At 39.8% G+C, this 26,342-nt stretch overlaps 2 protein-coding genes across 4 annotated transcripts in view; one reads left to right on the top strand and one right to left on the bottom strand.

The window, feature by feature from the left end:
- Positions 1–2,233: 2,233 nt before the first annotated feature.
- MCRIP2 (MAPK regulated corepressor interacting protein 2) lies at positions 2,234–11,384 on the top strand. Of its 2 annotated transcripts, none has more exons than XM_072417659.1 (5): positions 2,234–2,369; positions 2,700–2,796; positions 6,853–6,974; positions 8,276–8,371; positions 9,667–11,384. In XM_072417659.1, the coding sequence occupies exons 1-5, from the start codon at positions 2,318–2,320 to the stop codon at positions 9,735–9,737; spliced, it is 438 nt and encodes a 145-aa protein (XP_072273760.1). In that variant the 5' UTR covers positions 2,234–2,317; the 3' UTR covers positions 9,738–11,384. The 2 variants fall into 2 exon arrangements, with proteins under 2 accessions (XP_072273760.1, XP_072273759.1); XM_072417658.1 differs by having other exon boundaries at positions 6,850–6,974.
- Positions 11,385–15,132: 3,748 nt separating this feature from the next.
- ABCA3 (ATP binding cassette subfamily A member 3) overlaps positions 15,133–26,342 on the bottom strand; it is a 36,946-nt gene continuing 25,736 nt past the window's right edge. For both annotated transcript variants that reach the window (XM_072417656.1, XM_072417657.1), the window contains exons 21-31: positions 26,022–26,226; positions 25,272–25,491; positions 24,252–24,410; positions 23,973–24,130; positions 23,271–23,405; positions 22,456–22,650; positions 21,706–21,893; positions 20,925–21,095; positions 20,653–20,837; positions 18,325–18,398; positions 15,133–17,039 (exon numbers count right to left, since the gene is read on the bottom strand). In XM_072417656.1, coding sequence (XP_072273757.1) covers positions 16,908–17,039; positions 18,325–18,398; positions 20,653–20,837; positions 20,925–21,095; positions 21,706–21,893; positions 22,456–22,650; positions 23,271–23,405; positions 23,973–24,130; positions 24,252–24,410; positions 25,272–25,491; positions 26,022–26,226 — 1,822 coding nt within the window. In that variant the 3' untranslated portion in view covers positions 15,133–16,907. The remainder of the gene's footprint in view (positions 17,040–18,324; positions 18,399–20,652; positions 20,838–20,924; positions 21,096–21,705; positions 21,894–22,455; positions 22,651–23,270; positions 23,406–23,972; positions 24,131–24,251; positions 24,411–25,271; positions 25,492–26,021; positions 26,227–26,342) is intronic.

The following is a 26,342-nucleotide window of genomic DNA, read 5'->3' as shown; positions in this document are numbered from 1 at the left end:
TTAGGTCGTCTGATAATATTTTGTAGAGATTTGTGTTTCTGCTGGCTTGAGGGATCACATTCTTTGTCACCCCAGCAAGGGAGGGGCAATCCAAAATGTTACATCTTCCAATGTGGTCACATGTTGAACTGTAGCGAAATATTCATGGGTCATAAACAGCATAAGAAAATATAAAAAAATTAAACTTGATATAACCATTCGCTACATATTTCAAGCCCAGTTTGCTTTCATTTAAAGGGGATCTAAAGCTGCAATACTTACCTTTGATCTGGAACTGTCCATGCAGTACTGCCTTTTCACCACCAGATGTCCTCAGTCTTCTAATATGAATGACATCCAGTATCAGTCCACACATGCAGGGTGTCATGGCCTCATCCTTTATAGAGGGAGCTCCATAGCGCCCCCTATTACTGCAGAGAGCTGCATTGACATAGTGATGCATTAGAAAAGGAGGATAAGAGGGCAAAGATGAAGACCCAATGTGTCATGTGACTAACAGATACAATCTCATTACATTTTAAGTACTAGTAAAGGTGATCGGAGCAGCATGGCGAGGGCGGTCCTGGCTGCACCTCCTGCTCTTTGATCTACCTGGGAATTATTTATTGTCTTGGCACCTCTAACGATGGAATCCAGGCAATATGTTGTTTTTGGCTGCAGCAGAGGAATGCTGAACCTCCACCTATAATAATATATTCCGTGAGGGCAAATAAGTGTAAATGTAAAGAAGAACTCCGGGCTGCTCGATTTTAAAGATTATTGAGTTCTGATTCCTTCTACAATCAATAAATCCAAAATCCCTGAAAAAAAACTAAGGTGAGGTCTGGGCACATGGCACCCCCTCATATAAATCAGGTCCAGACGCTAAATAAGGTCACGTTGTTGTTGCTGTTAAACACACGTTATAGCAGCAGATGATCCAGCAGGAGTTTGATGCAGACACAGCCGTTTTTATTTGCTAGATCAATACAACGTCAGATAATCAACAAAGTCTTTGTAGAGCGGAGGTGATTTGCCTGGGGCAGTTGTGGAACTACAAATTCCAAGGGAGAGGGATGACCTTTGACATGGCAATAGTTCACCCAAGTTGGATCTCTGCAGCAGGCATGGCCCATCCTTGTGACCTTGGAATCTCCTTTACAGGACTTTCCAAAGTTTGGGAGATGTGACCTTGGAAATGTCCCTTTTATTCAATGCTGATAAGCTTAACAATGGCGTTGTTGATTCAAACTAGAAAACTTGAATATAAAGTTGGTGCCAGTGGACTCCATTGTGTGCAATTTGATGGATTTATATTTTGATGCATTTTTTATTGTAATAAACTAAATTGTGCACGGCATTATTTGCAAAAAGCGCTGATCATTAAAGTGCAGGTCAGAACACCCTTGTTAAAACCTTGGCCAGGGTGCGCAGCATGTGAGAAACCCATTGGGCGAGATCGGAGTTCTCATTTGTATTTGATAAGGTTGGTGATCAGATCATTTAGTTAAAAAAAAATCGATTGGGTAATCAAACTCTATCTTTTACTGATTAGGCTGTTCACTGTTGTGCCATACAACACAAATTATTTCTATGAATGGGGCATAAATTTAATGTTTTGGACATGCCACAACATTAGCATACAATCTGAAAATATTTCAATCTACCTCCTAGATTGTAAGCTCTTTGGGGCAGGGTCCTATCCTCCTCCTGTGTCACTGGCTGTATTTGTCTATCACTTGCAACCACTATTTAATGTACAGCGCTGCGTAATATGTTGGCGCTATAAAAATCCTGCTTATTGATAATATTAATTATCTATTGCTAGGAGAGCATTCATATTATTATTATTATTAATAAACAGGATTTATTTAGCACCAACATATTACGCAGCGCTGTACATTAAATAGGGGTTGCAAGTGATAGACAAATACAGACAGTGACACAGGAGGAGGAGAGGACCCTACAATCTAGGAGGTGAGAGCATGCTGGGACTTGTAGTCCTCCTATTCATACCCTTCTTTAAAAAATAAATAATGAATATAATAATAATATAAATAAAAAACTATACATAAATGTAAAAAGATAAATAATAATAGAATATAATCTATCATGTGCAGATCATTGAGCACATTGCCCTGCAGCCTAGATTCCCTCCTCATTACACAAGAACAAAAAGTGTCGCTGGCTCTTTAAGAAGCACCAGGGGGCGTGTCCTCCTGCACATGCCTTCTTAAAGCGCCAGCTGCAGCAGTCAAAAGTCAGAGTGTGCTTGCAGCTGATCCTACAGGTAATAGGGGGCATCTAACCCAACACCGGATCCCCCTCCCTCCCCGTCATGTACACCATTACCCGAGGACCCAGCAAGCTAACCACCCAAAGGAGAACAGGTAACCTTGTGTGTGCAGGGGTCAGTGATCTCTATAGAGCTCCATGTGAGTGCTTGCTGCACCCCCAGTAGTATTTCCTAGGATTGCTTTTTATTTGTGACAACAGCATAAAATGGTATTTTTTGGAATCAGCAGCCATGTGGTCCCCCAGATCTAATACCAAAGTGTGTATATACTGCACCCCTATGGGGCCTGGGGATTATCTCTATAGGACCCCAGTCCTGATTTCTGGCTAACAATGGGGTACAAGGAGGTTTTAGCTGACCTGTGCACCCCTTATAACCATTATAAAATAAATGGCGGTCATTCCTAATCCTGATCTCTTTGCAGGTCCCAAGCAGCAGATTGACACCAAGCTGCAGGAGCTGAAAATCAAGCAGCAGCTGCTGACCAACAATTCTTCCAACGGCTGGGACTCCCATTCAAGGTCAGTAAATGCTGGCATGGTGGGGTGCTGTGCCCCCTGGGTAGAAGATCATAGCGGGCACACTGACTTTCCATCCCCTACTATTGTGTGTTACTTCCACCGCCTCTTAGATTGTAAGCTCTTTGGGGCAGGGTCCTATCCTCCTGTATCTTTCTGTCATTTGCAACCTCCATTTATTGTACAGCGCTGCGTAATATGTTGGCGCTATATAAACCCTGTTTAGTAAAATCCTAGGAGCGGTGACTGAGGTGAAAGGCAGTGCGCAGCATGACCTTGTATAGAGGTTACCATGTGCAGACTGTCACTGTCACATGTGTAGGAGGGGGTGTGTCCAGGGGAGGGGCAGGCAGGGGCTGGAGACTGTTAACCCTTCATTGCCCTTGCTCCTGAATGTTGCTCGCTTGCAAAATTTATTGTGGCCCCTTTGATTGTTGCTTCATAATGCTGATGTGTAACCGCAGTACCCTGACTGTATTTATTTCATATACCCAAAACACAGGGCGGTCAATCAGAACAAGCGCTAGTTTACATAGGCTTCTCTGGTTTGACCTACTCTTAATAATAATAAAAAAAACAGATATATATAGCACCAACATATTATGCAGCGCTGTATTTTAAATAGAATCAATGAGAGTGAATGTGCCAGGAAGGGCTAGTGCACTGAATGATTATATAGCTTGCTATTCATGACCTCCCAGGAAATGCTAGCTGCTTGGCTTCAAAACTTGACAATCAGTGACATGCTAAACTATGTGCTTGTTCCAGGTCATTGACTTTATATGTGTTGAAAGCAGAGACAGCCTGGCAATTGGTATTGTAGAGCTTCCAGCTTTGCTGCTTAGTCCAGTTTGTACCACGCTATGGTCTGTGTTCTTGAGAAAACATTCCCCGGCCAGATGACCCTGTTACCGCCTCCTGGTCAGGAGAACGTATTTCTGCTTTAAACTGGTCACGCCGGTTAGTTTTTAACATTCCGGTTTATGTCTTGATGGGCAATGTTCACACCGCAGGAAATGTGTAAAATCATTGAGGACTTTGATCGCCATTCTAAAAATCTGCACATAGACGCCCATTGTCATTCCCTTTGCCATAGATTTGCCTTGGCACTGATTAAATGGAAGGTTATCTAACTCCTCCAATCACCAACCTCATTGGGTTTTTAGAATTGGACTCTATATGATTGCTGCAATCCAATTGTATTCAGCCTATACGTCTATGGACAAGGTGGGAAGGATGCCTGTAGGTTAGGTTAGGGGTTTTCTTAAACAGCAGGAGACTGAATGCCAACTTACATTGGAATGCCAATATATGGGGGGGGGGTTCCTATTTATCTTCAATAAGAGGGGGGGGTTCCCATTGACCTCCAATAAGAAGGGTCACTTCTACAATGATCATCAATGTATAAGGCATTTTCTCCACTGACCACAAGTTTGAGAGAACCCAATGTAATGGTTTTATTATTGGTTTTATTTGATACTATCGTTGTATAGAGCAGGGGAGCATTGTAAAATAATACATCTAGATATTAATGCTCTAATTATGCAATTTTTTAAATTCTTTTCTATTAAAACATACTACAACAATGTTAATGCACAAAGACATGTAGTTCATCTTAGCAGGGGGCTCCTGGGAGCTAAAAATGATGTTAGATTATACAGGTTGCCATTTCTCTATGTATCCTTGCTCACATTCTTTGTTGGTCATTAGACTGCTTTGTCCTTACAGTGGAGGTGTTGGCCATAGCAGCTAATCCCAAGCTTCCTTTCACTTTCTAACCCATAAAAATAGCGACCGGGTTCTGGCTGCAATGGCTCCAATACAGTAATGGAAAATCTAGCATAGTGATACAAGTTTGAAAGTGGAATTGGAGATTGTAGAATCTGGCTGCTTTGATACACAGATAGTAAACTTTTTTTTTTTTTTTTTGAGATTTGTGTTCCAGTGATCTATTTATATTGCTATCTTTGGTAAATTGGCTATGAATTTGGGAATGATACAGAATATCTTGTTGGGCGGTGTTGTTGCTAAAGACTTCAAATTGCTAGGTTTATAAGGCATTTTAAAGCTTGGAAAATGTTTATTAGCAAATATGTATAAATTAGACTAAACAATCATGTAAAGCTGAAACTACTAAATAACCAGAAGCCCATAGGGCAAGCGGGTGTAAAGATTAAATACAAAAAATGGTGCATGGGAAGGGAGCATTTTGCCATATAACATGAACTGTAGTACAATAGCAGAGTCCTCATAGAGTTCAATCTCGGGAAATGTCCATCACCTAAGAGAAGATGGACATCTGGAAATAATGAGTCTGCTCTGGTTTTTGTTGAATCCCCCGGGACCAGGTGGTCATATTGTCTAGGGATGATGAGATCCTTTAGATGCCCATGCTACAAGCCTTGAAATACTATTAGCCGTGGATATAAAAAGCTGTGTAGAGGGTGAAATATACTACGCCAAGCCAAATACAGAAAGCGAGCGTTTGCACAATTTTTGCTCTGATGTAAAAGTCAAATTTGGGTCACTGATAAGACTTTTTATTCTGGTCACCCTTGTTGCACAAAATTGGGGGCTATCCTTGAAGTCTGCTTTGATCTGCCATCCAAGGACTTGTTGTGTAAAGTATCGTGTCATTTGGGTTGCACAATGTCTGATCTTTAATAACCGGTACTGAGACAAATGTAAAAGCTGCTTCTGAATATGCCGGCTTGCTTCTGCTGTCAATCCTTTGACCTGCCACAAGCATACAGGTTGGGTGAATGCTTAGTTCTTAAGCAAGTGGATCATAATGACCGCCTGAGAATCGTCCTGTACAGAAGGAGAGCATGGCAGTGATTGTATTTTCTGATTACAGTAGTTCTATTATAACCTGGACAAGGGTTAATTCCCCCACCTACTAGATTGTAAGCTCTTCGGGGCAGGGTCCTCATCCTCCTGTGTCACTGTCTGTATCTGTTTGTCATTTGTAACCCCTAACTAATGTACAGCGCTGTAAAATATGTTGGCGCTATATAAATCCTGTTTAATAATAGGGGACAAGACTTTGAGATTCTGACAAACCTTGCTTAGGCACATCCTCATATGGGATGATGATTATTATTATTACACAGTATTTATATAGCGCCATTATTTTACACCGTGCTGTACAAAGTCCATAGTCATGTCACTAGCTGTCCCTCAAAGGAGCTCACAATCTAATATCCCTAACTCATTCATATACATTTTAATACAGTCTAAGGTCAACTCTGGAGAAGATGACCTTACTACATGTTTTTTGGAATGTGGGAGGAAACTGTGGAGTATCTAAAGGAGAACCTGCAAACTCCATGCAGATAGTATCCTGGCCAAGATTGGCACCAGAGTGCTAACCACTGCGCCACCGTGCTGCTGGGATGACAACAAATTTGTTCCGCTGAGTTTTCAACCTGTAGAAAACTCCATTAAAGCAGACCATCAGTGCTGTACCTTGCTGGCATGCATTGTCCATTAACAATACCCTGATCAAAGCCAGCATTTTCCATGGGTATCACCATCATCTGAATACCCACCTTGAGTAGTGCCATGTCCTTATCTTTGAAGTTTTTTCATGGAGATGGGAACTTGCTAAAAAATGGAGGGTGCCAGCATCATGTTTTAGTAAAAAGTAGGGAGGAGGGTTTAGAACATTGGGGAAATCTCAGAGTATGGATAGCTCGGGTGGGTCAAGCGCAACTAATACAATAGCGTTGGATAACATTGCTAGCCATAAGGGATGGAAGGGGTAACTCTGGACTACTAAGATTTGCATGATGGATCACCCCAGGTCTCTCAGCTCCCGGGGGGCACTCTACCCGACAAGTCTGAATGTACACAAGCGCCTCCTTCATGTCACCTCCACAGTGACCAAGCTGGATGGGCATAGAACTGGAGTGTTTGGTGTGGGAGATCAGTTGATTTACCTTTTGGCAGCCCTTCCACTTTCAATAAACAAGGACACATTTGTTTTTTAATTTTATTTAGAGATATTAAACCAGACATCTCCATAGTTTCTAATATCTTTCTATTTGTCAACAGCAGTGTTGCTCCCAAACTCGTCTTTAATCGGGTAAACGGCAAACGCACCCCGAGTGTTACCCCCCCTGCAGAGGAGGAAGTGTACACACCGGCACACGAAGAGAACGTTCGTTTTGTATGCCAGGGTAAGTGCGTGCCCCCCCCCACCTTCTCTGCCACCTAAGCTGGTATTACTGCAAATCATGTGTGACCGATCCTGCACCATAAGCTGAGGGAAAAGGAGCTCTGAGCCATGCTGGAAAATGCAGCATGAAATCTACTTCTTAGAAAGGCTCAGACTTAAAGGGGAATCCAGGCCTTGCCCCTGGTTTGACACCATATCACGAAGAATATGCTGGTTGCCTGGCTCTCATGCAAATGCAATTATAAAAATAGGGTCTTGCTGATGATTGGGTACTACGGATAAAATCTGACCTTGTAAAATGTATTATTCGGGGAGGAGGGGGTTACCTGTTGAGCTTGTGAATTGATGTAGACTCTGCAGTTTTGTCTTAAACATTGCTGCCAGCCCTTCCCAGTGCACCTATGTAGATTACAAAACGTCTCTTATATGTTGGAGAAGGGAGAGGTGTTAGTCACCCAAATCAGGAAAAAAGCAACACAGTTTGTTCCGAAAATACCTAGCTGCGAGCAAATGTTGCCACTTACTTAAGCCTCTGGTTACAAAACATTGCGTTTTGTAACTAGCTTTTACTTGGGAGTTGTCAGTCTTGTTCCTCTACATAGGTTGGGTAAGGATATGACACCTGGATTGTATAATACTACACATTCTGGAAAAGCCTGTGGGACCTGTGCCAAACTAACTGCAAGGCTTACATAGCTGTAAAATCACTGTTATGGAAGAGTTGTAGAGCTCTGATTGATCACTGATAGGAATATTACTTGAAAGTCCCAAAACATTGCACATCTACAAAAGATTCTGCTCGATCATTTTTACCAAATAAAACTTCTTTTTTTACTAATAGTGCAGATCTTGGCTGTATGCCAAGGGGTTTAGTTAGAACCCCGCTAAAACATGACTTAAAGTAATTGCTTCTCAAACATTCTAAACTTACAAGCAGCTATAGAGGTCAGTGGTGGCGTGTTCTCTAAATTTCCAATCTCCATTGCCTGGGCCCATTAAATCTCTCATAAGAGCCTGAGGCTGTTTCTTCTTGTAAATCCCTGGCCTTTTTTTCAAAGCTACTGGCTTTGGTACTTTGAGTCAGCTGATCTGCAACTTCTATAAATAACTTAAACGTCCTCTTGCATATTCTTTTTTTTTTTTTTGTAGTTCCCTATCTCGGAGTTAGCATGATTGCCGTTAAACTTGAATTTTTAGAGGAAGTTGGCAATGGCAACCTCCGGGTTTTTCAGACTTGCCTCAGTCTATTCTGATCATGATAAACTTTTATAGTCACCCTTCATTTTCTTTTGTCATCCACAGCCTGGCAGGAGGTCCAGCATCAGTTAGAGAAACCAGGACTAAACGGAAGTGGACCCCAACAATATCAGGATCAGACAACGGATTCCTCTCTTAAGAGTAAGATCATGCTTTCCTTTTGTTCCTGAACATATATTATAAATATGGGCAAAAGGGTCAGCTAAATGTACGTAGTGATAGAATTTAAACCCATTCCAAAGAAGCCAACAAGACGGATATTTCTGAGTTTCTGTAATCCTTGTCACTTTGTCAGCTGTTTATTTTTTGTAGAGCATCCGTGCCCCATCTTTAGTTTGGTTATCCTGGAACTTGCTGCTGGTGATACCTTATCACCTTCCTTGCTTTCTTTCTCCAACACAGAACTGGCTGTAGTATTTCTGACAGCCAATCATTTAAACTTGCTTTTCTAGTTGGAAGCGTGTTTTATTGCATCAGTTTGTTAGACGGTGCTTTCAGTCTCTTGGCATAGTTTATTGATTTGTCCTGGCGGATCAATAAATGACCCAGTGCTATACCTGGAGGAGAATGCAGCAGGGTGCCTCTTGCTTGACCTTCCCCTCTCCATAAAACTGAACAGTGCTCATTTGTTCTGCTGTCACTGAAACGATAGTAAAGATAGTTTCCATTGACCATAAATCTAGCATGTGTACATAACCATGGTGTCCAAGCAGCAGTCACATAACCATGGTGCATTAAATATTGCCTTGTTTAAACTTGTATAAAAGCAAAATGAGTACAGCAAAGGTTCAGTGATGCTTTTAAAGCCACAATCGTCTCCATTTTTTGGGGGAAGGTTACATGCAGATCTTGATGGATGTGCTCTGCCACAAGTTAGTAGATGTATTTCCCATTACTTGACTGAATGCTTTCTGCAAGCCTGAGTGACTGTATGCTCTCCAATAATAAGATGTTTAGGATATGCATTGGGGGGACAATTTTTAGGACCTTGAAGGAGTGAAAAGCTTTACAAATGTCTTGCAAAAGCTTGCAGGGCTTTGCAAGCTGAATGCTGTATGTATGATCGATGATTGTTGCAGGAATGAGCAAACAGCAACAATAAAAACAATCAAAATTTTATCAACTTGAATTTTAGTTCCTTGAGTTTAGCTTTAAATCCCTTTTAAAATTGGTTTTCATTCCTTTTCACATGTTCTATAGATCAATGCTAATCCTGCATTATAATTCAGGAAATGGCTAAATTGTTTCTGGTTTCATAGTAAATATTAGTTTTTTTTTTCATAGGACTTTGCAGCTTATAAAGCTGGGCCTTGCATTTGGAGACCCCTGATGACGCAGGTTTTACATAGAAATGGGATTAACGGATTTACATTAGAAAGTGGAAATAAGAAACCTTATTGTATTTTAACCCTGATTCCCCTGTAATCTCTCTGCAGATTTTGTCCCTATTGATCTGGAAGAGTGGTGGGCAGAACGGTTCCTTGCAAACATTGAGAACTGCGCCTGAAGGATTTCCCCAGATCTTCCTTATTTAAAGAAGAACATGCACAAATCGGCTTTTGCCGGTGACTTGATCTATAGACTGCGGCTTGCTTCCCATCGGGAAGCACCACAAACTGGACACCCCCACGATTTGAAGACTCGATGCTGACAAGATGCCATCTCCTGTTCCTTTGGCCAAGGATATAGAAGTCTCAGCCTTGGTTGAAATGACGCACAGAGGGCCTTGACTTGAAAGAGAAATGTTGCCTGTAGTAACCAGACTTTTTATTCCAAATGCAGGTCTGAACATGAAGGAGTCTTATTAGCTGCTATGGGCAACATCCACAAGGCTAGGTACTGGATACCTTCCTGGTGTTTCTCTAGACCCTGGCAAGCAGGTTGAGAATGTTTTGCACAGGAATGGCATGGCATAATGTTGGTTTCATTAACAGAGCACCTAAAGACATAGATAAAGGAATAGGAGCTGACTTGGGTTTAAAGAGGCAAGTTCCACGGCATTCATCTTTATTCGAGTTCACTGCTTACCGTGTAAATCCAGTCTGCTAATTTTTTTTCTCCAAGTTTCCAAAAAGCCTTTTGAGCAGGAAATGGGTTTAAATCTCTGTAACGGAAGTAAAACCAATTGCTGTTCTAACCTTGCCACACTTTATTCAGAATAAATAATAGGTTTGGGCTGGAAGTACACTTTAATCAGTATAGAAAGGATTGAGACCCCCCCCTGCCCTACATGACCATAGTAATCAGTGTCTGTCCCCATATTTCCACTTTGAGATTGGTGTAGGTTGCCATTGTTGAGGTCTCCTAGACAAGCAAAGTGCCTGGCATGCGGATGGCTTGAACTCAAGTCACTGATCTTAAACTTATCTGTACATATGAATTTGTGATACTCATTTGCTGCATGTTTTGTTTTAGGCTTTTGATTTTAAAAGCAACTAGAATTTAAAGACAATGGCAGCCCACTTATATTTTTTTTTATTCTTGTGACAACTGTTCTGTAATACACTACGGCCATGCACATCATTATGCTTAGTGCATGGTGATGTGACAAAATACCAGCTCCGGTCTTTAATTCATTGGACACCATAGTGCTCATTCATTTAGGTTGTGTAGAAAGCGGTGCTTCTGTTTACGGTCCTAACATTTATGTGAACCTGTTGCTTTACCCACCATAGCCAATGCTCTGCCTACAAGTTGGCCAACATGTGGGCTACCTAGTTTTGAATCCTTCTGTTCTCTAACCTAAAAAGAGAGACCAGTACTTGTTGCTGAGGTGCCAGTATTAGATAGATGGACAGCAGGAGCCATGGCAGAGCTTTGAGTTGGAATAGGAACAGTGTGCAGGGTTTGGGCTCCCTGATTACACTGTAGAAGTCAAGGAATGAAAAGCTTAAAGAAAGCCATTTGTGCTCAACAGGTGAGAAAAGTGACAGGTTTACTAAGCAATGACTTCTGGTCACTACATACTACTCCCATTTGCATGCCATTATTGAACAGATTGGTATGGTGCTGGCTATGTCTGAATCAATTGTCATGAGCTGTAAATGTGTCCAGGAATGGTCTTCCTCACTCCTCCTCCAATTTTTTTGTATGCAAGGGATCTGTAAAGAGTGGGAAATGTCTATTTTTCTAAATAAAATTGTTTTGTCTGGAATGTAGTTTATTTAAACAGAAATATTCTCAACACCCCACCACTACAATAGGTGAGTGTTTGGATAACCATGGACGGTAAAGGAGATAAGCCATATTGGTGATATTAATCTCTTGCTAATAAGATTCATCTTCCTGGTGGCAATTGCCAGAGCTATACTTATATTCAGTATCTTAATTGTCCTACTAAAATAGCTGGAGATTAATCATTGGGAGTGGCAATTGATCACCAAGATGGAGCAAATGGCTCCCTATGTGAGGTGCTTTGTCCATAAACTATTACAATCTAGTTTGTATTCCTGCTGAACAATATTATAATCCATTATACCATACATATGGCAATGATATGACTTTGTGTAGAGCTTGGCAGACTGCGGTAACGATTATGGATATGATCTGGAAAACAATGTGGATATGTCAAGTAACTACAAGCTGCATGTGCATGGTTCAGTACTCGATCTCCCACTGGCTAGCAAAATCTGAACACACACTTTAATGTGAATGAGTCTGGCAGACGGGATCTCTTGTGGCAGCCAAATATCGTTATGACTCATCATCTTTTTATGTAATTGGCCAGTCTTTAAATTAATGATTATGTGAGGATGGGTGTGAAATCCTTAGGATATATTTCTGCTTAAGGGCTCATACAGATGCTAGTTTAAAGCAAAGATAAAAAAAATTGCGACCAGGTGGTTTCTGTTGCAGAAGGTACAGGTGATGTCACTTCAGGTAGGCAAGATAGGTACAGGTAGCCAAGATACCCTTGCCTACCTGATCATTATATATATATATATATATATATATAGTTATTTATTTTTTTAATATTGTCACTTGTCCCTATTCCATTGTGGGTGCTGACATTTTCTTCTGCTATTCTTCCTGGTTTCCTGATCTACAGCTCTCTTGATGGGCTTGGGCTGGGATTATGTAACTGGACACTGGCAGTCCCAGTGGATGCCAGGATCCCCTGTATATTGCATTGTATATAGTGTTGTTTTTTTTTTTTAAGAGGATATGAATCAGGCAGGTAAGTATGTTGTATTGCACAAGCGACATTACCTGTGCTTTCTGCAATAAAAATGTTGCCCGATTGTAGATTTTCAAAGTAAAACTATAGTTTCACTTTTAGCCACACAAGCTGCCTACAGGGGAACTGAAGATTTGCTTTAATAAAGATAACATTTAGGATTGTTAATTGTACTCAAGCAACATCACAAAATAACACTTTGTATCATCCAATAATCAAACATGATTGGAAGTGCATGCAAGAAGCCAGGCATTTAAGACATCTGTTACTCATGAGATAAAGTAACTCCCAGAATTAAATTAATCAAACCACATAAAACTTCACTGTTTCCATTGAAAATACAAGGCCCCCTGGGGATTATCTGCTAGCATTTTTTAGCAGCATGACTGACCTACTTAAAATGTTTAGCTCTAGCCTAATGATATGACTAACCAGATAAGGTGAAATTTCAGCTTTTCATTTTATCATGTAGCTTAGCCTATATGCATTACAGTATTGATAAGGAACACAAGTCTACAATAACGTACAAAACATCAAAGATCCAGTTCACCCAAGAATTGTTCATGTGTAGAGGAGTATGTTGCAGAACGTATTAGGTAACCACACTAAAAACTGCAATATATGTGGGAATATATACAAGCTCCAGCATAACCCTGCAACTATAGGGAAGTCTTTATCTTTTTGACATGTTGGAACTCTTGATAACGTTCAGGTCTTCAGGGAATACTTTAATTACATGGTTCCACAGTTTACGGTACATTCATTCACCTGGTGGTTGATGGGAAGAATGCTTCTTACATTGCTGGCCAGTCAGAAGAATGTCACCCTTACAGATAGCCAAAAAGATCACCTAAACTATGTCACCTAAACTGGCCTAAGAGGTGCAAATTGCTCATTGCTCAAGGAACCCCTAGCAAACTATGGATCTGACTGGTAGCTGTAAGATTCTGATACATCAGTCTGTATGTGAGGCAAAGGAAGGAGCCTACAGTGGGTGTTTAGGTACTTCATTTTAGGGGTTTACTAAGGAAAAGCAACAGGGGCATTCATAGATAATTTTGACAAATCAAAAACCGAAATCCCCGTGTCTTCATAGGAAATGTATCCAATTAAAATTTCCACATTCAGTTTAATATACCACACATAGATTTAAAAGAATCAATCCTGAGAACCCAAATACTTTCAACAAATGTTAAGCTGAGGTTGGGGTCTTCCAGCACTTGGCCTTGAGCTGCCCTCTTATCCATATTATTTGGCATCAAGTGGTGAGCAAGCATAACAAAAGTTTGCGACTTTCATTGAGACTGGAATCACCTATAGTTGTAGCCTTCTGAGTTAAATTTCAATGGTAACCTTTTTGCACAGGCTAACAACAATAACAATATTCTTCTATGAAAATCCAACCATTCAAGTCCATGCTTTGGAGTAGCAAGGAAAAGTACAGCTGAGAGGGAGTGGTAGAAATGCCAGACACAGCCAATGCGGAGCTAAATCATATGAGTGGCCCAACGCTGAAACTCCCTCTTCATTGAAATAGTGCCGCTACTAAAATTCCCGGAATTTTTTGCATCTATAAAACAGTCCAATGCAGGGCCGCTGGTCCATAGATGCAAATGATGCCAGGAATTGTAGTAGCGGCGCTATTTCAATGCAGCAGCGGACCAGCTGCAGTTCATATTTAGGATTCCTTTGGGGGCCCAAAAAATAATAAGTTGGGGGCCAGAGTTTGACACCCCTGCCCTAGATATTCTTACAGGGCATACACAGCGATCCGACTTGTATACTCTTTACGTTCATTCTATGTGACATTTTATGGCAGGTGAGAAGTCCTCATTAAATCAAACCCCATCTATATGGATTGTTATGCTATTAGGAAAAGATGTTACCATTATATCAATACACTTTTATGAGTAATGTCTGACTGGCAAAAGATGTAAATAATATGTAATGCTCCCTCAACTTTTCTAAAAATGAAGACACTTCCAGACACACAATCACAAATGAATGAAGTTATTTGTTGTTAATTGTAACAGTCTAAGTTACTGAATTGTTTTGTTATGCATTGTACACCAGGGCTTAGACTAGGAAAGACCGCACTAGGAGGCAATTAGGTGTGTTATATATATATAAAGAAACAGAACTGAAGTATGAACCCAGCAATCTTTTGCTGCTCCTTCACTGTTCAGTCAGACTGGGACCAGGATATGTTTCTAAATGGCACTAAAAATCATCAGGTCACCAGGATTTGCTGGCTGATTCTGCACAAAACGCAAGTACTTTGGTGGCTAAATTTATATGCATTTCATTGTGTGTATTTAGTTGTTTGCCAGCTTTAAACCCGGAGCAGGTTGGCACTACCCAGTTTGCATTTCAAAGATTTGCTTTTGATTGATTGAAATGTACATTTAACACATTTTGGTAATTTACTTTCATGACCTGGATATTAATGGGCAGCTGGATAAAAGCTGTCAAATTTTGTTTCTCTATACTGCCATGTGCAGCCTGAAAAGGTGTGAAATAAAGAAAACTGCTTTAAAATGTTTATCATGGCTACTGTGCAGGAACCTGGGAACAAATATACGGAGATCTCTGCAGTGGAATTCCATCATCACCACTAAGTAAAAACTGAATTGCCAGGGTTGGATGCACTCGGCCCTGTGCTTCGTTCCTGCTAGCAAAGGTAAAAGTTGTATTAATTCTAAAATGAGTTAGACCAGTCAGTGACTTTGAAAAGAGCAGCATAAATAAGATTTATTATTTAGTTTTGTACAATCAATGCCTGTTTGGAGCAGTTAAAATATGTTCCAAGGACGAAGAGACCTTACAGAGCATCACACATATTGTTCCTTCTCCGTTCACAACTGAACACAAGCTTTGGGTTAAATGAAATCAGTGCAGACCATGCAACAGATAACCGTCCTATACAGGGCATGTACATTCACTTTAACCACTTTAGGATTTACTTTGAGGAAGGTTTTGTTGCTTTGTGGGTCAAGTCTGTTCAAAACTGATATTTGTTTTAGGTGAATACAGATTGGCTGAATCCCTTTGCTGGCTTACTTTGCTCATGGACTCCTAAGTCAATCAACCCAAACCCCCTAACAGGAATTATTCAAAAATGTTCATGATTCCAAACTTTATTTTGTGGCCGTCTTGCCTGTCTCCTTCTCCAGTCCCTACTACTGCATAATGTGGTGCTCACATATTAAAATGCGAGTGTCATTGTGTGCAGAATGCTGTGATCCCGGGACTGTGGGATGATACATGCCCAGGAGGGGAAGTTAGTTTAATCTCATTCAACCTAGAAGAGGATTGCATGGACAGTATGAACGAGTGTGTAAGTACTTCATAAAAAGCTGCCTTTTTTATTTTTTAGCTGCGCTGTAAAATACTTTTTCTTAATTCTGTAGTTATTATTGTAATTCAGCTAATTCAATTATTAAAATAAAAGCTGAATCCTTGTTGATTGCTATTGGCTCCTTTTTCATTTTCTCAGAATCAGTGTTGCCAAAACATAAAAGCAGCCAGGTGGGGGATTCAACTCGTAGTCATCCACTAACAGAAATATCAGCTGGACTTGACCATTCCAAAGTCCCAGTAAGTGGCTAAAGGGTATACAATTTAATGTTCACTCTCTTAAATTAAAGCAGATATTCCTTAAAGCTCCCAACGCCTCTCCTGGGGCACTGACAGAGCAGTAAGGCACTATGGGAGCTGGGACATTGGTGCTTGTACATTCAGAACAGCAGTCATCAATACAAGCACTCAAACTTTGCATTGTAGTTATCATGGTTTTCTTTCCAGAAATTCATTTTTTGTATTACTCCCTTTCAGATTAAAGTGTCCAACTTCAAAAAAAAAAAATTGCATTATTTTTAATCATCGTAGTGTGAGGCAGGTTTTTTTTTTCTTCATTCCAACAGTAAAACATTAAAACGTCACAATCATATAACGGTCCAGTGCCTTGTGGGATTAAAGAGTGCAAACCTCAGTGGTATATTTTCAGTGTGGCCACTCCCACTGCGCTAAAGGGGCAAGACAATGGGACAGGAAATCACCAGGTTACACACCATATAAAATGTAGGAAAGAGGAGGCACTGGTGAACGTTGGTCATTATCATGAGCCAGCAAGAACTAGAATCCTCTAGGCAAAATGATGGAAAGTGTTTTGTTCTTATTAAGTTCTTGCTGGGGTTTCCAAAATCGAGACCTGATGGGATGTAGATGGAGGAATGTCAAGTCTGTAATTGAAATGTTAAGACAGACGTTAAAAGTATTTTCAGCGTGGGAAGGTGAAGTCTTTGAAGACTATAGAGGAATTCCTGGATGGAGACATTGGTGATGGATAACAATCCTGGACGGACACAGAGGAAATGAGGACAGAACTTGTTAAGATTTGACAGACAGACAGGCTGTATCAAATATATCAGAAGAGGAAAGTTGTCCCGGTGTGTTCTACTTGTCTGAAAATCTTTCAGCTTAATGAATGACGAGGTCATCCTATACTAAGCCTTCTTCTGGTGTCTGCTGGAAATGGCTGAAGCTCAGAAAGACTTGCTCCAGCGTGATCTGGCTTACACAGTAATCTTCCAGGTCAAACTTCTCCTTGGCCTTTTCAAGGGTCCCAAATACCTAGAAGGAAGAGGAGACTTGCTAAATCTGGGATTTACTTTGTTTTTAATAAGACCTGAATGTGCAGCATTAGTTGTCTCGAAGCAATACTTGGAGAGAGAGAGACAGGCAATCAAATAGCTGACATCAGCTTGTCTATGTAAATGTCTTCCTCTAGTGGGCAAAAGCAACATTGTGATGCATACAATATACCTATGAATGGGTGTAGTGCAGAACTCTAGGATATAGGTAACCTTTTCGAATAATAAAGAGAATTCTATAGCTTCTGATATACTTAGAAATGGTCTTTTTTAAAGTCAGTAATGTCTTCACTGGAAGTTGCAAACTGTCTGTACTTCCGCCACTGGCAGGAAAGATCAGGCCAGCGCCAATGTCCCAACTTTTCTGCGCCTACTCACAGTACATTTACTGTGATGCATTGGGAAATCTGTGATACCAGAGGGCAGGAATATTAGCATAGCCTGTCTGTTTTATTCAGGCAGTAATAGATGAGATACGGAGAATCTCCTAGCTTGTCAAACAGCTACATGAATCAACGGTTGCTGGGACAAACCAGGAGTCTAAGATGCCTGGGTGCTTTTAGTGCTAGAAAATGTAATGTAAATGATGTAATAACATCCCACTAATCACAAGGGATATACATGACCAAGGGAAGGAGAGGGCATGCAGCTCTCCAGCCTTGCGAAGAGATAATCAGGGTGAGTGAACCCTGAAATGAAAAAATGAGTAATGAAAATTATAAACAGACTACATAATAAGCAAGGGTAGAAGATGCAAGTTCCAACCATGGTTTAATAATTCTGCCCACAGTAAAGTTTTAAATCTAAATATGTTTTAGATATGTATTGAGAAAACAATTGTGCAAAAAATGTTTTAGCCAGCTTTTCAAACGCAATAAGGGATTTGTTGTTCAAACTGGTAACAATATTAGCAGAGAAGCAGCCTGGTTTGTGTCTAAGTATAAAAGATGAGAAGAATAAAATACAAGTTTACTTAACATAAAATGAATTACTATATTATTTATATAGTAAATAAGTCACAATTGGATTTGCACTGGACGAGTGACAGATGCACTTTGTTTCTTTACTCTCCCACCATGGTTAGACTTGTTTGTTGCTAATCCATAATGACATAACTGATCATAGGGCATCAAAAGGAGGGTGTAATGTCTAGACATGGTTTAAAGATTAACTAGCAGCCCTACAGAATAGGAAACTTTAGTAAAAAGATTTGTGTATATCTTAAAAAATTTTGGGGGCTATACAATGTCGACATATTATCTTACCTGGGCCCAGGTCAGCTCCTGGTTTGTTATGTGGTAATGAACCATACCCTGATGTTCATGCTTCAGCTGGCTGTCTGCAGCAGGATGACAAAGGAAAGGACTGTGTTAATAAAGCAAACCTTAAAACAGCATACATTTAGGTCCATAAATATTTGGACAGAGACAACGTTTTCCCAGTTTTGGTTCTGTACATTACCACAATTAATTTTAAATGAAACAACTCAGATGCAATTGAACTGCAGACTTTCAACTTTAATTCAGTGGGTTGAACAAAAACATTTCATAAAAATGTGAGGAACTAAAGATTTTTTTTACACAATCACTTAATTTCAGGGGCTCAAAAGTAATTGGACAATTGACACAAGGGCTGTTTCATGGGCTGGTGTGGGCCAATTCCTTTGTTATGTTAGGAGCTCTCCATGCAGGTGAAACAAGCCATCCATAAACTACAAAAACAGAAAAAAACCAATCCGAGAAATTGCTACAATATTAGGAGTGGCAAAATCTATAGTTTGGTACATCATGAGAAAGAAACAAAGCACTGGTGAACTCAGCAATGCCAAAAGACCTGGACGTCCATGGAAGACAACAGTGGTGGATGATTGCAGAACTATTTCCATGGTTAAGAGAAACCCTTCACAACAGCCAACCAAGTGATCAACACTCTCCAGGAAGTAGGCGTATCGATATCCAAGTCTACCATAAAGAGAAGACTGCATTAAAGTAAATACAGAGGGTGCACTGCAAGGTGCAAGCCACTCATAAGCCTCAAGAATAGAAAGGCTTGATTGGACTTTGAAACATCTAAAAAAGCCAGCACAGTTCTGGAAAAACGTTCCTTGGACAGATGAAACCAAGATCAACCTTTACCAGAATGATGGCAAGAAAAAACTATGGAGAACGTGTGGAACAGCTCATGATCCAAAGCATAGCACATCATCTGTAAAACATGGCGGAGGCAGTGTGATGGCTTGGGCGTGCATGGCTGCCATGGCACTGGGACACTAGTGTTTATCCATGATGTGACACAGGGCAGAATCAGCCGAATGAATTCTAAGGTGTTCAGAGACATACTGTCTGCTCAAATCCAGCTGAATGCAGTCACATTGATTGAGAGGCGTTTCATAATACAAATGGACAATGACCCAAAACATACAGCCAAAGCTACCCAGGAGTTTATTAAAGCAAAGAAGTGGAATATTCCTGAATGGCCAAGTCATTCACCTGATCTGAACCCAATTGAGCATGCATTTCACTTGTTAAAGACTAAACTTCGGACAGAAAGGCCCACAAACAAACAGCAAATGAAAGCCGCTGCAGTAAAGGCCTGGCAGAGCATTAAAAGGAAGGAAACCCAGCATCTGGTGATGTCCATGAGTTCAAGACTACAGGCTGTCATTGCAAGCAAAGGGGTTTCAACCAAGTATTAGAAATGGACATTTTATTTTCAGCTTTTTAATTTGTCCAATTACTTTTGAGCCCCTGAAATGAAGTGATTGTGTTAAAAAAAGACTTTAGTTCCTCACATTTTTATGAAATGTTTTTGTTCAACCTACTGAATAAAGCTGAAAGTCTGCAGTTCAACTGCATCTGGGTTGTTTCATTTAAAATCAATTGTGGTAATGTACAGAACCAAAATTAGAAAAAACTTGTCTCTGTCCAAATATTTATGGAACTAACTGTATGTGGACTTTCTAAATCTATGAAAGTAATAATGGGTAGGGACACAAATGCCCACCGGAGAATTAGGTTCTCTGTGGGACTTGGTTGATGTTATGTAGTAATGTGCTGTGTGTGGCTAACCCTTTTATTATTATGTTGTAGGAAGGATTGGAACCCTATACAACCTAAAGAATATGCAATAGCTACTGCTTCTGATTATTAGTAGGGTCTAATAGGCAAGACTCACATAGTCAGATAAAGGTTTAAGGACTGAATTGTTGCAGATACCTAGAGAGTATGTAAGACCATAGTTCTCTTACAAAGCAGAATCCTAACTCTCCTGAAGTTGGAAACCAGAAAAGAGCCATAAACTACCATTTAGAAGGAGACCAAGAAAATAGAGTGTCAGTGAACATTGCTACATATTGCAATGCCTCTGCATTACACATTCATGTAGGTATTGATGTAACATATGTTTTCTTCTATTAAATGTCAAAGGAAATGGCAAAAATGGACAAGTTTTCATCCTACTGTCCTAAACCTGAAAATGTTTTATATTTACAAATAAAAGGTCTAATTGTTCAAAATGGAGCTTTGCCATGGTGGGTCGGAGTGGGTACTGTAAATGTCATATCATATATGTGGTTGCTGCTATGAAACACTTACCAGGGAAGACAGTTCCTACAAATTCTTTAAAGGCTTTCAGGTCATCCTCTCCTCTGGAAGTCTTGGCCAGCAATGTATACCCACTACCAAATTTACTTTTTAGGTGCTGAGGGCTACCAAGGCACTTTAGTTGACCGTTCACCATAATGGCGAGCCTTGTGCAAAGAGCCTCACACTCCTCCATGCTAGGGGAAATACAAACATGGTTTTGAGTAGTTAGTACTACAATTTTTGTTATACCCTAAATACTCAGTAGTTTGTAATATTCTCACCTATGAGAGGTGATGATCACAGCCTTGCCACTTTCCCGTGTCCTTGTTACAGCATCCCACAGCAACCTTCGTGCTACAGGGTCCATTCCAGTGGATGGCTCATCCATGAAAATGACTGGTGGACCTCCAATCAAAGCAATGCCGGCACTGAGCTTTCTCTTGTTTCCACCACTAGAAAAAGAAATGGATTGCATAGGTTAAAGCTGAAGTTTAGCCTGCCTATATTTTATCCTTTCTGGTTCCTCCTTTTGGTTTCCAACTTTAGATCTCTGTTCTTCAGTATGCAATGAAGAAAAATAACGGCTGGTTATAAAACGCAGGTTGGGTGCTGTATGTAGCTAGATGAAAACATTACAGATTTCTGTACCCAGCCCTGATGTTAGCAGTGGGCTGGCTCCTGGGAGCAGTAATGAAAAAATTAAAATGCATTGATGGGTGGGTGTCATTCTGGGGGAATTATCATTCCTAAATAGACTGCGATAGATGTGTGATACTGTGCCTTCTTGATTAATCAAACTGAAATCAAATTAATTAAAAGGGGAACAGAGACAGTCATGTAGGGGGTAAAATAGATAATACTGGTCATTCTCCAGTGAAGAAATGAGGTGCAATCTATCTGACATGCTGCAACTTCTAATGTACACTGTGAGATACTCAGAGTACACAGTAAAATTCATATTACCCATGGCATACAATGGCATGCCAACTTGCCTTGCTGTACATTTGAGAACACAAAGTAGAGGCTTTAGAATATTTGTTCTATTTATCTCATGCTCCTCACCTGTATGCTCGTACAAGCTTATTGGCATGAGCCTCCAGTAGCAAACCACGCAGCATGTTTTCCACACAGCTGGAGATATAGGCCTCAGGGACACCACGCAGGCGAGCATACATGCACAAAGTCTCCCGGCCTGTCATGTGTTCTAGCAGGGGGTCAAACTGGGGACAATAGCCAATCCGTTGCTGAGCCTAAAAAACAAATTGATTATTATTATTAATATTATTATTATTATTAATAATAACAACAATTAACAGGATATAGCCCCAACATATTATGAAGGGAATAGAATGTGTATTTGTAATAATTTTTAAGGTATTCATTAAGATTCATGTGATGATCTTAACTATATGTGCTAGGGTTTTAAACAATTTACAGTACAGTTTATGAGTATATTTGCACAAAGGCAGCTATATTACATATACATGTCTTGCTTTGCAGTGCTACACAATGGTTGTATGTTACTGATCCTTCTGACAATGAAATTCTAAGAGTTGTTAGTGAAAATAATTCACTCCTTGTTCAGTCAATACTGTCAATTGATGTAAGCTAGAGAGGTTGTGTAATTACAATACAGACCTCTCTCTAATGGGTTACACTGAAATCTATGTATTAGTACACCATATAAAAGAAAAAATAATGGTAAGATAACCCTGCAATGAACCCGTAAAATATACATTCACAGGAATTGATCTTCCAAACACACACACACACACACACACACACACACACACGCTGTTTGAATAAATTTACCTTCTTTATATTGCTCAGAATACTGTGACCATCAATGTATGCATCCCCCGAACTGACAGTTTCGTCCCCAGTCAGCATGCGGAATGTGGTGGTCTTACCAGCTCCATTAAAGCCAAGCAACCCAAAACACTCACCTCGCCCGACAGCTAAAGACATGCGGTCAACAGCAAGGACAAATTCACGGCGGCCATAAACCTTTAAAATGGGATTTAATCAAGTTAGAGCACATTTTACTCATCTGTGTTCAAATAAGACTCATAATTCATGACTTTTCTGTTTTAACTGTAGGTATCAGCCAATCCCCTTGACATTTAGCTGGATTTGCTCTAATGATTATAAAGAAGCAACATTTGTTACAGAAGAAGTCCAACTAAATAAGACTAAGGCCTAGTACATATGAGCCAATCTCATCATTTTTCTGATTGAAATCACTGGATCAGAAGTCCCAAATATGACACACATACACAGGAGATTTGGGTGCTCCTGATCAAATTTGTGTGAACATTTGTCCATGTGAAAAGATTTGCGTAATTTCAACATACATTTACCAACATGCCTGGTCTATTCACAAGCAACCAGGGAATAAAAAAAAAATTGGAATAACAATTAGTAGGGTGCTAAATCCACTTTACAACCATTTTATTGGAAGTAAAAATTGGTCTATGTGTGCTAGACATTACTACTGGTTAAACCATGACCTGAATAAAAAAAAAAATACTTTTAACAGATTAATTTGAATTGACAGAAGTTTAAAAAGAACTCTTATTCCCTAACTGAATTGTTAGAAAATGATGAATCCCAAGGCGTGGTCTTACCTTACTGAGCTCCCTGATTACTAGAGGGCTGCTGAGGGCAGATAATTGCTCTACTGGAGATTCCAGCACTTTTTTCCTCTCATCTGCAACATCTCGGTCCTCTGGGGGAGTGACTGGAGATTCTGGGAGTGCAGACTGATAAAAACAAAAAGGAAGGAGAGATAAGATTATGACACAAGCAAAAAATGGAAGGCAGATTTAAGAGTGTGAGTAAGTGTTTGTACCTTGTATCCCCAAAAATAAGGCAGACTGAACATTCTATACTGTATGTACAAAGAATAACACAAAATTCAAAGATCATACGTATCAAAACAATATACTTCTTAAAGTATAAAGTTGACCTGAATTAGAATTACACATAAATGTACACATTAAACTATGCTCAAAAAAAACAAAGCAACAATGTATGGCTCCCTCTAGTTGTCTGCAGTAGGCAGTGCATGTAATGTTAAAGCTTTCAATACCTTTTAAAGAAAGAAAAAAAAGTACATTGATAGACCATACATCAAAGACCCTGGCAAATGCAACAATTGCCAAAATTGCAGTCCGGGCCTCTAAGTTTTAAATTAGGTCAAGAGAGTTTCCGTTTTTCTAGGTTTAACATGCTTGTTATATCACTGCCCCAGATAGTGAAGTAAACATCTTAATCCAACAATCACCAATCAGGCCAAATAATTTTAACATATTTGTAATGTATTGTACCCAGTAGCGACGTCTTAACTGCCAAAGCTGGCAGAGGACTTGACTTTCGATAATAAAGAGGAGACACAGGAAGACCAGGCCTTGGACAGTCATAGATGTCAAATAACGACCCACTCCCGGTTCAGAGAAAGAGAAGTAATTTGTTTGATATGTGATGTCTGAAAGAAAAGAAGTTAGGAGAGTAATACAGGAGTCATCAAGCTCACTGAAACTTTTCTTAGCACAAACAATGAACAATATATAATAATTTGCTGAGAATAACAGATGCTTGTTACTTACTCAGGACTTTGCAGACTATTTCAGTTGGTAAAGAGGAAGTGCAAAATTGCAGGAAGTGATAGTTTTGGTAGAAATCACTAAAAGCTCGTCCCAGGCAATAATTAGGGAGCACCAAAAATACGAGATCCAGGGTGTGAGACAGATCCACCAGACCAAGGGCTGTTGAAAGAACCACAATTTTAGTGTGAATGATGGTTTAACAATAAGCATTTTCAAGATTACTTCAAAAGTATGGTTAATTCAAGTAAAACATAATAAAAAATTAAAATAGTTTTTCGTTTTACTTTTACTATATAATTAGTGATTAGTTTACCCAGAATGCACCTGTATTATTTCTCATACTGCTTCAAAAAGCCCACCTTAATTTAAATCTGCAACGTTGGGTCCATATATATAGGGGGGTTCCTTGAGCAATGAGCCATTTGTGATTCTCAGGCGAGTTTAGCTGACGCCAATGATCTTTTTATATCATTTGTAAGGTGGCAATCTTCCCACTGGTGGCAGATCTACTGATCGCCACACTAAATGTACTGTTAGCTGATATTGTAATTATAGCAGGGGTTCCCTGAAGACCAGAAAGTTTTTTTCAGGGGTTCCTCCATGTTAAAAAGGTCAAAAAACACTGGTTTGACAAACCACATTTGTGTGATGAGACTTAAAGCTTAATTTTACTTTAAAATAAATTACACTATGTGAAAACATGCTAGAGGCAAGATCACTTTGGAGAACATAGCAGAGAATGGAAACCCTCATCTACTTGCATGTGATGTTTTTTTGACAAGCTGGAAAAGTGATTTGGCACTCTCGCCACCACTTTAGTTCCACCAGCAAAGTCAGCAACTAATACAAAGCAGATATGTGTCGTCTCTCTATTTTCTAATGAACCTATTGCTAGCAAAAACTGACTAGAAATAGGATTTCTAGTACGACACAGCCCTTTGTCTTCCTGCTTTGCTTTTTTAATAATTTTTCTTAGAATGATAGGTGCAACGTGTAACAGAAAGGGCTTGCTGTTCCCACCTGGAATGCTCATGATAGTGACCGATAAGAAGCTGCCTGTGCCAGTCAGAATGTTGAAGATGGTAAGACGGGTGTATGCAGTTGCAGTGGAGGTGAACAGGAAGCTGAATAAGTACATGAGGGGAATGACAGCCCAGCCATACAGTAGTAACATTATCATGACATCCACCAAGTGATGGTCATCTGTGTACGCTCGAACTCCGAAGGCCTGAAATACCACCTGTCAGTGAAGATGGGAAGAAATTAGACTTGAGAAGCAAACAGGAAATGAGAAGCTCTGCAAAATGAAACTCATGGATATGTAGTGGGGAAAAATAAAAATACAGAATACATCAGCATTACAACACGCAAGATTTAAAGTGTTATTAAAGAACATCAAACTTAAAGTGCACCTACAGTTAAAACATTTTTTTTTTGAGTTTTGTATAGGCTGGCTCGGCATCAGGATTCTATAGAATCTATATCTTTTGATTTGCTTTGGAGACCATTGTTACAAGAATTAAACTGGAGGCTAAATTTCTCTCACAGGTAGCATAAATAGAGGTGGTTGCAGACCCTCATCATTTTATACAAATCTATAAAAATTGCACTTTAATGGCACAATTCAGCATTTAATCTACTTTACAAATGTAAAGAAGTTCTGTACTGACAATTACCGTTCAGTGCAATTTTTGATTGTTTCAGGTTGCAACAGACTTCCACTATGTTTACTGCAATCTTGTCTACAGAAATTGGCTTATGCCCACTTACCAGCATCAGAGCACATGGGATTAGGAAGTTGAGCAGGTCCCAGGTAAGGGCAGACAACCAATAGCTGAAGGAAGAAGCTCCACTCACAAACTGTACATGTTTTGACTTTACAGCTCTTTCTCCAACAAGCAGCAGAGAAAATGTGCTAGCTAAAGAGGCCATTCCATAGAGAAGGTTGATAGCAATGGCAAAGCCAGTCTGACCCCTGTAAGAAATACCAAGGAAATTGAATGAATACAGTGAAAGAAATATATCAAACAGTGTAATTCCATCCCACCTTCCCATAGAAATACTTTTACTAAATAATCATAAATACTCTAG

The sequence above is a fragment of the Pyxicephalus adspersus genome, chromosome 7, assembly GCF_032062135.1.
Source record: "Pyxicephalus adspersus chromosome 7, UCB_Pads_2.0, whole genome shotgun sequence".
Lineage (NCBI taxonomy): Eukaryota > Metazoa > Chordata > Amphibia > Anura > Pyxicephalidae > Pyxicephalus > Pyxicephalus adspersus.
This window is presented reverse-complemented; position numbering and strand designations above follow the sequence as displayed.

Bases quoted from the DNA above. Each gene is read 5' to 3' on its own strand.
- MCRIP2 (XM_072417658.1), top strand. From the start codon at position 2,318: ATGTACACCATTACCCGAGGACCCAGCAAGCTAACCACCCAAAGGAGA. The intron at 2,797-6,849 runs GTCAGTAAATGC...ATTTGTCAACAG, and splicing joins GGCTGGGACTCCCATTCAAG to CAGTGTTGCTCCCAAACTCG. The intron at 8,372-9,666 runs GTAAGATCATGC...ATCTCTCTGCAG, and splicing joins AACGGATTCCTCTCTTAAGA to ATTTTGTCCCTATTGATCTG.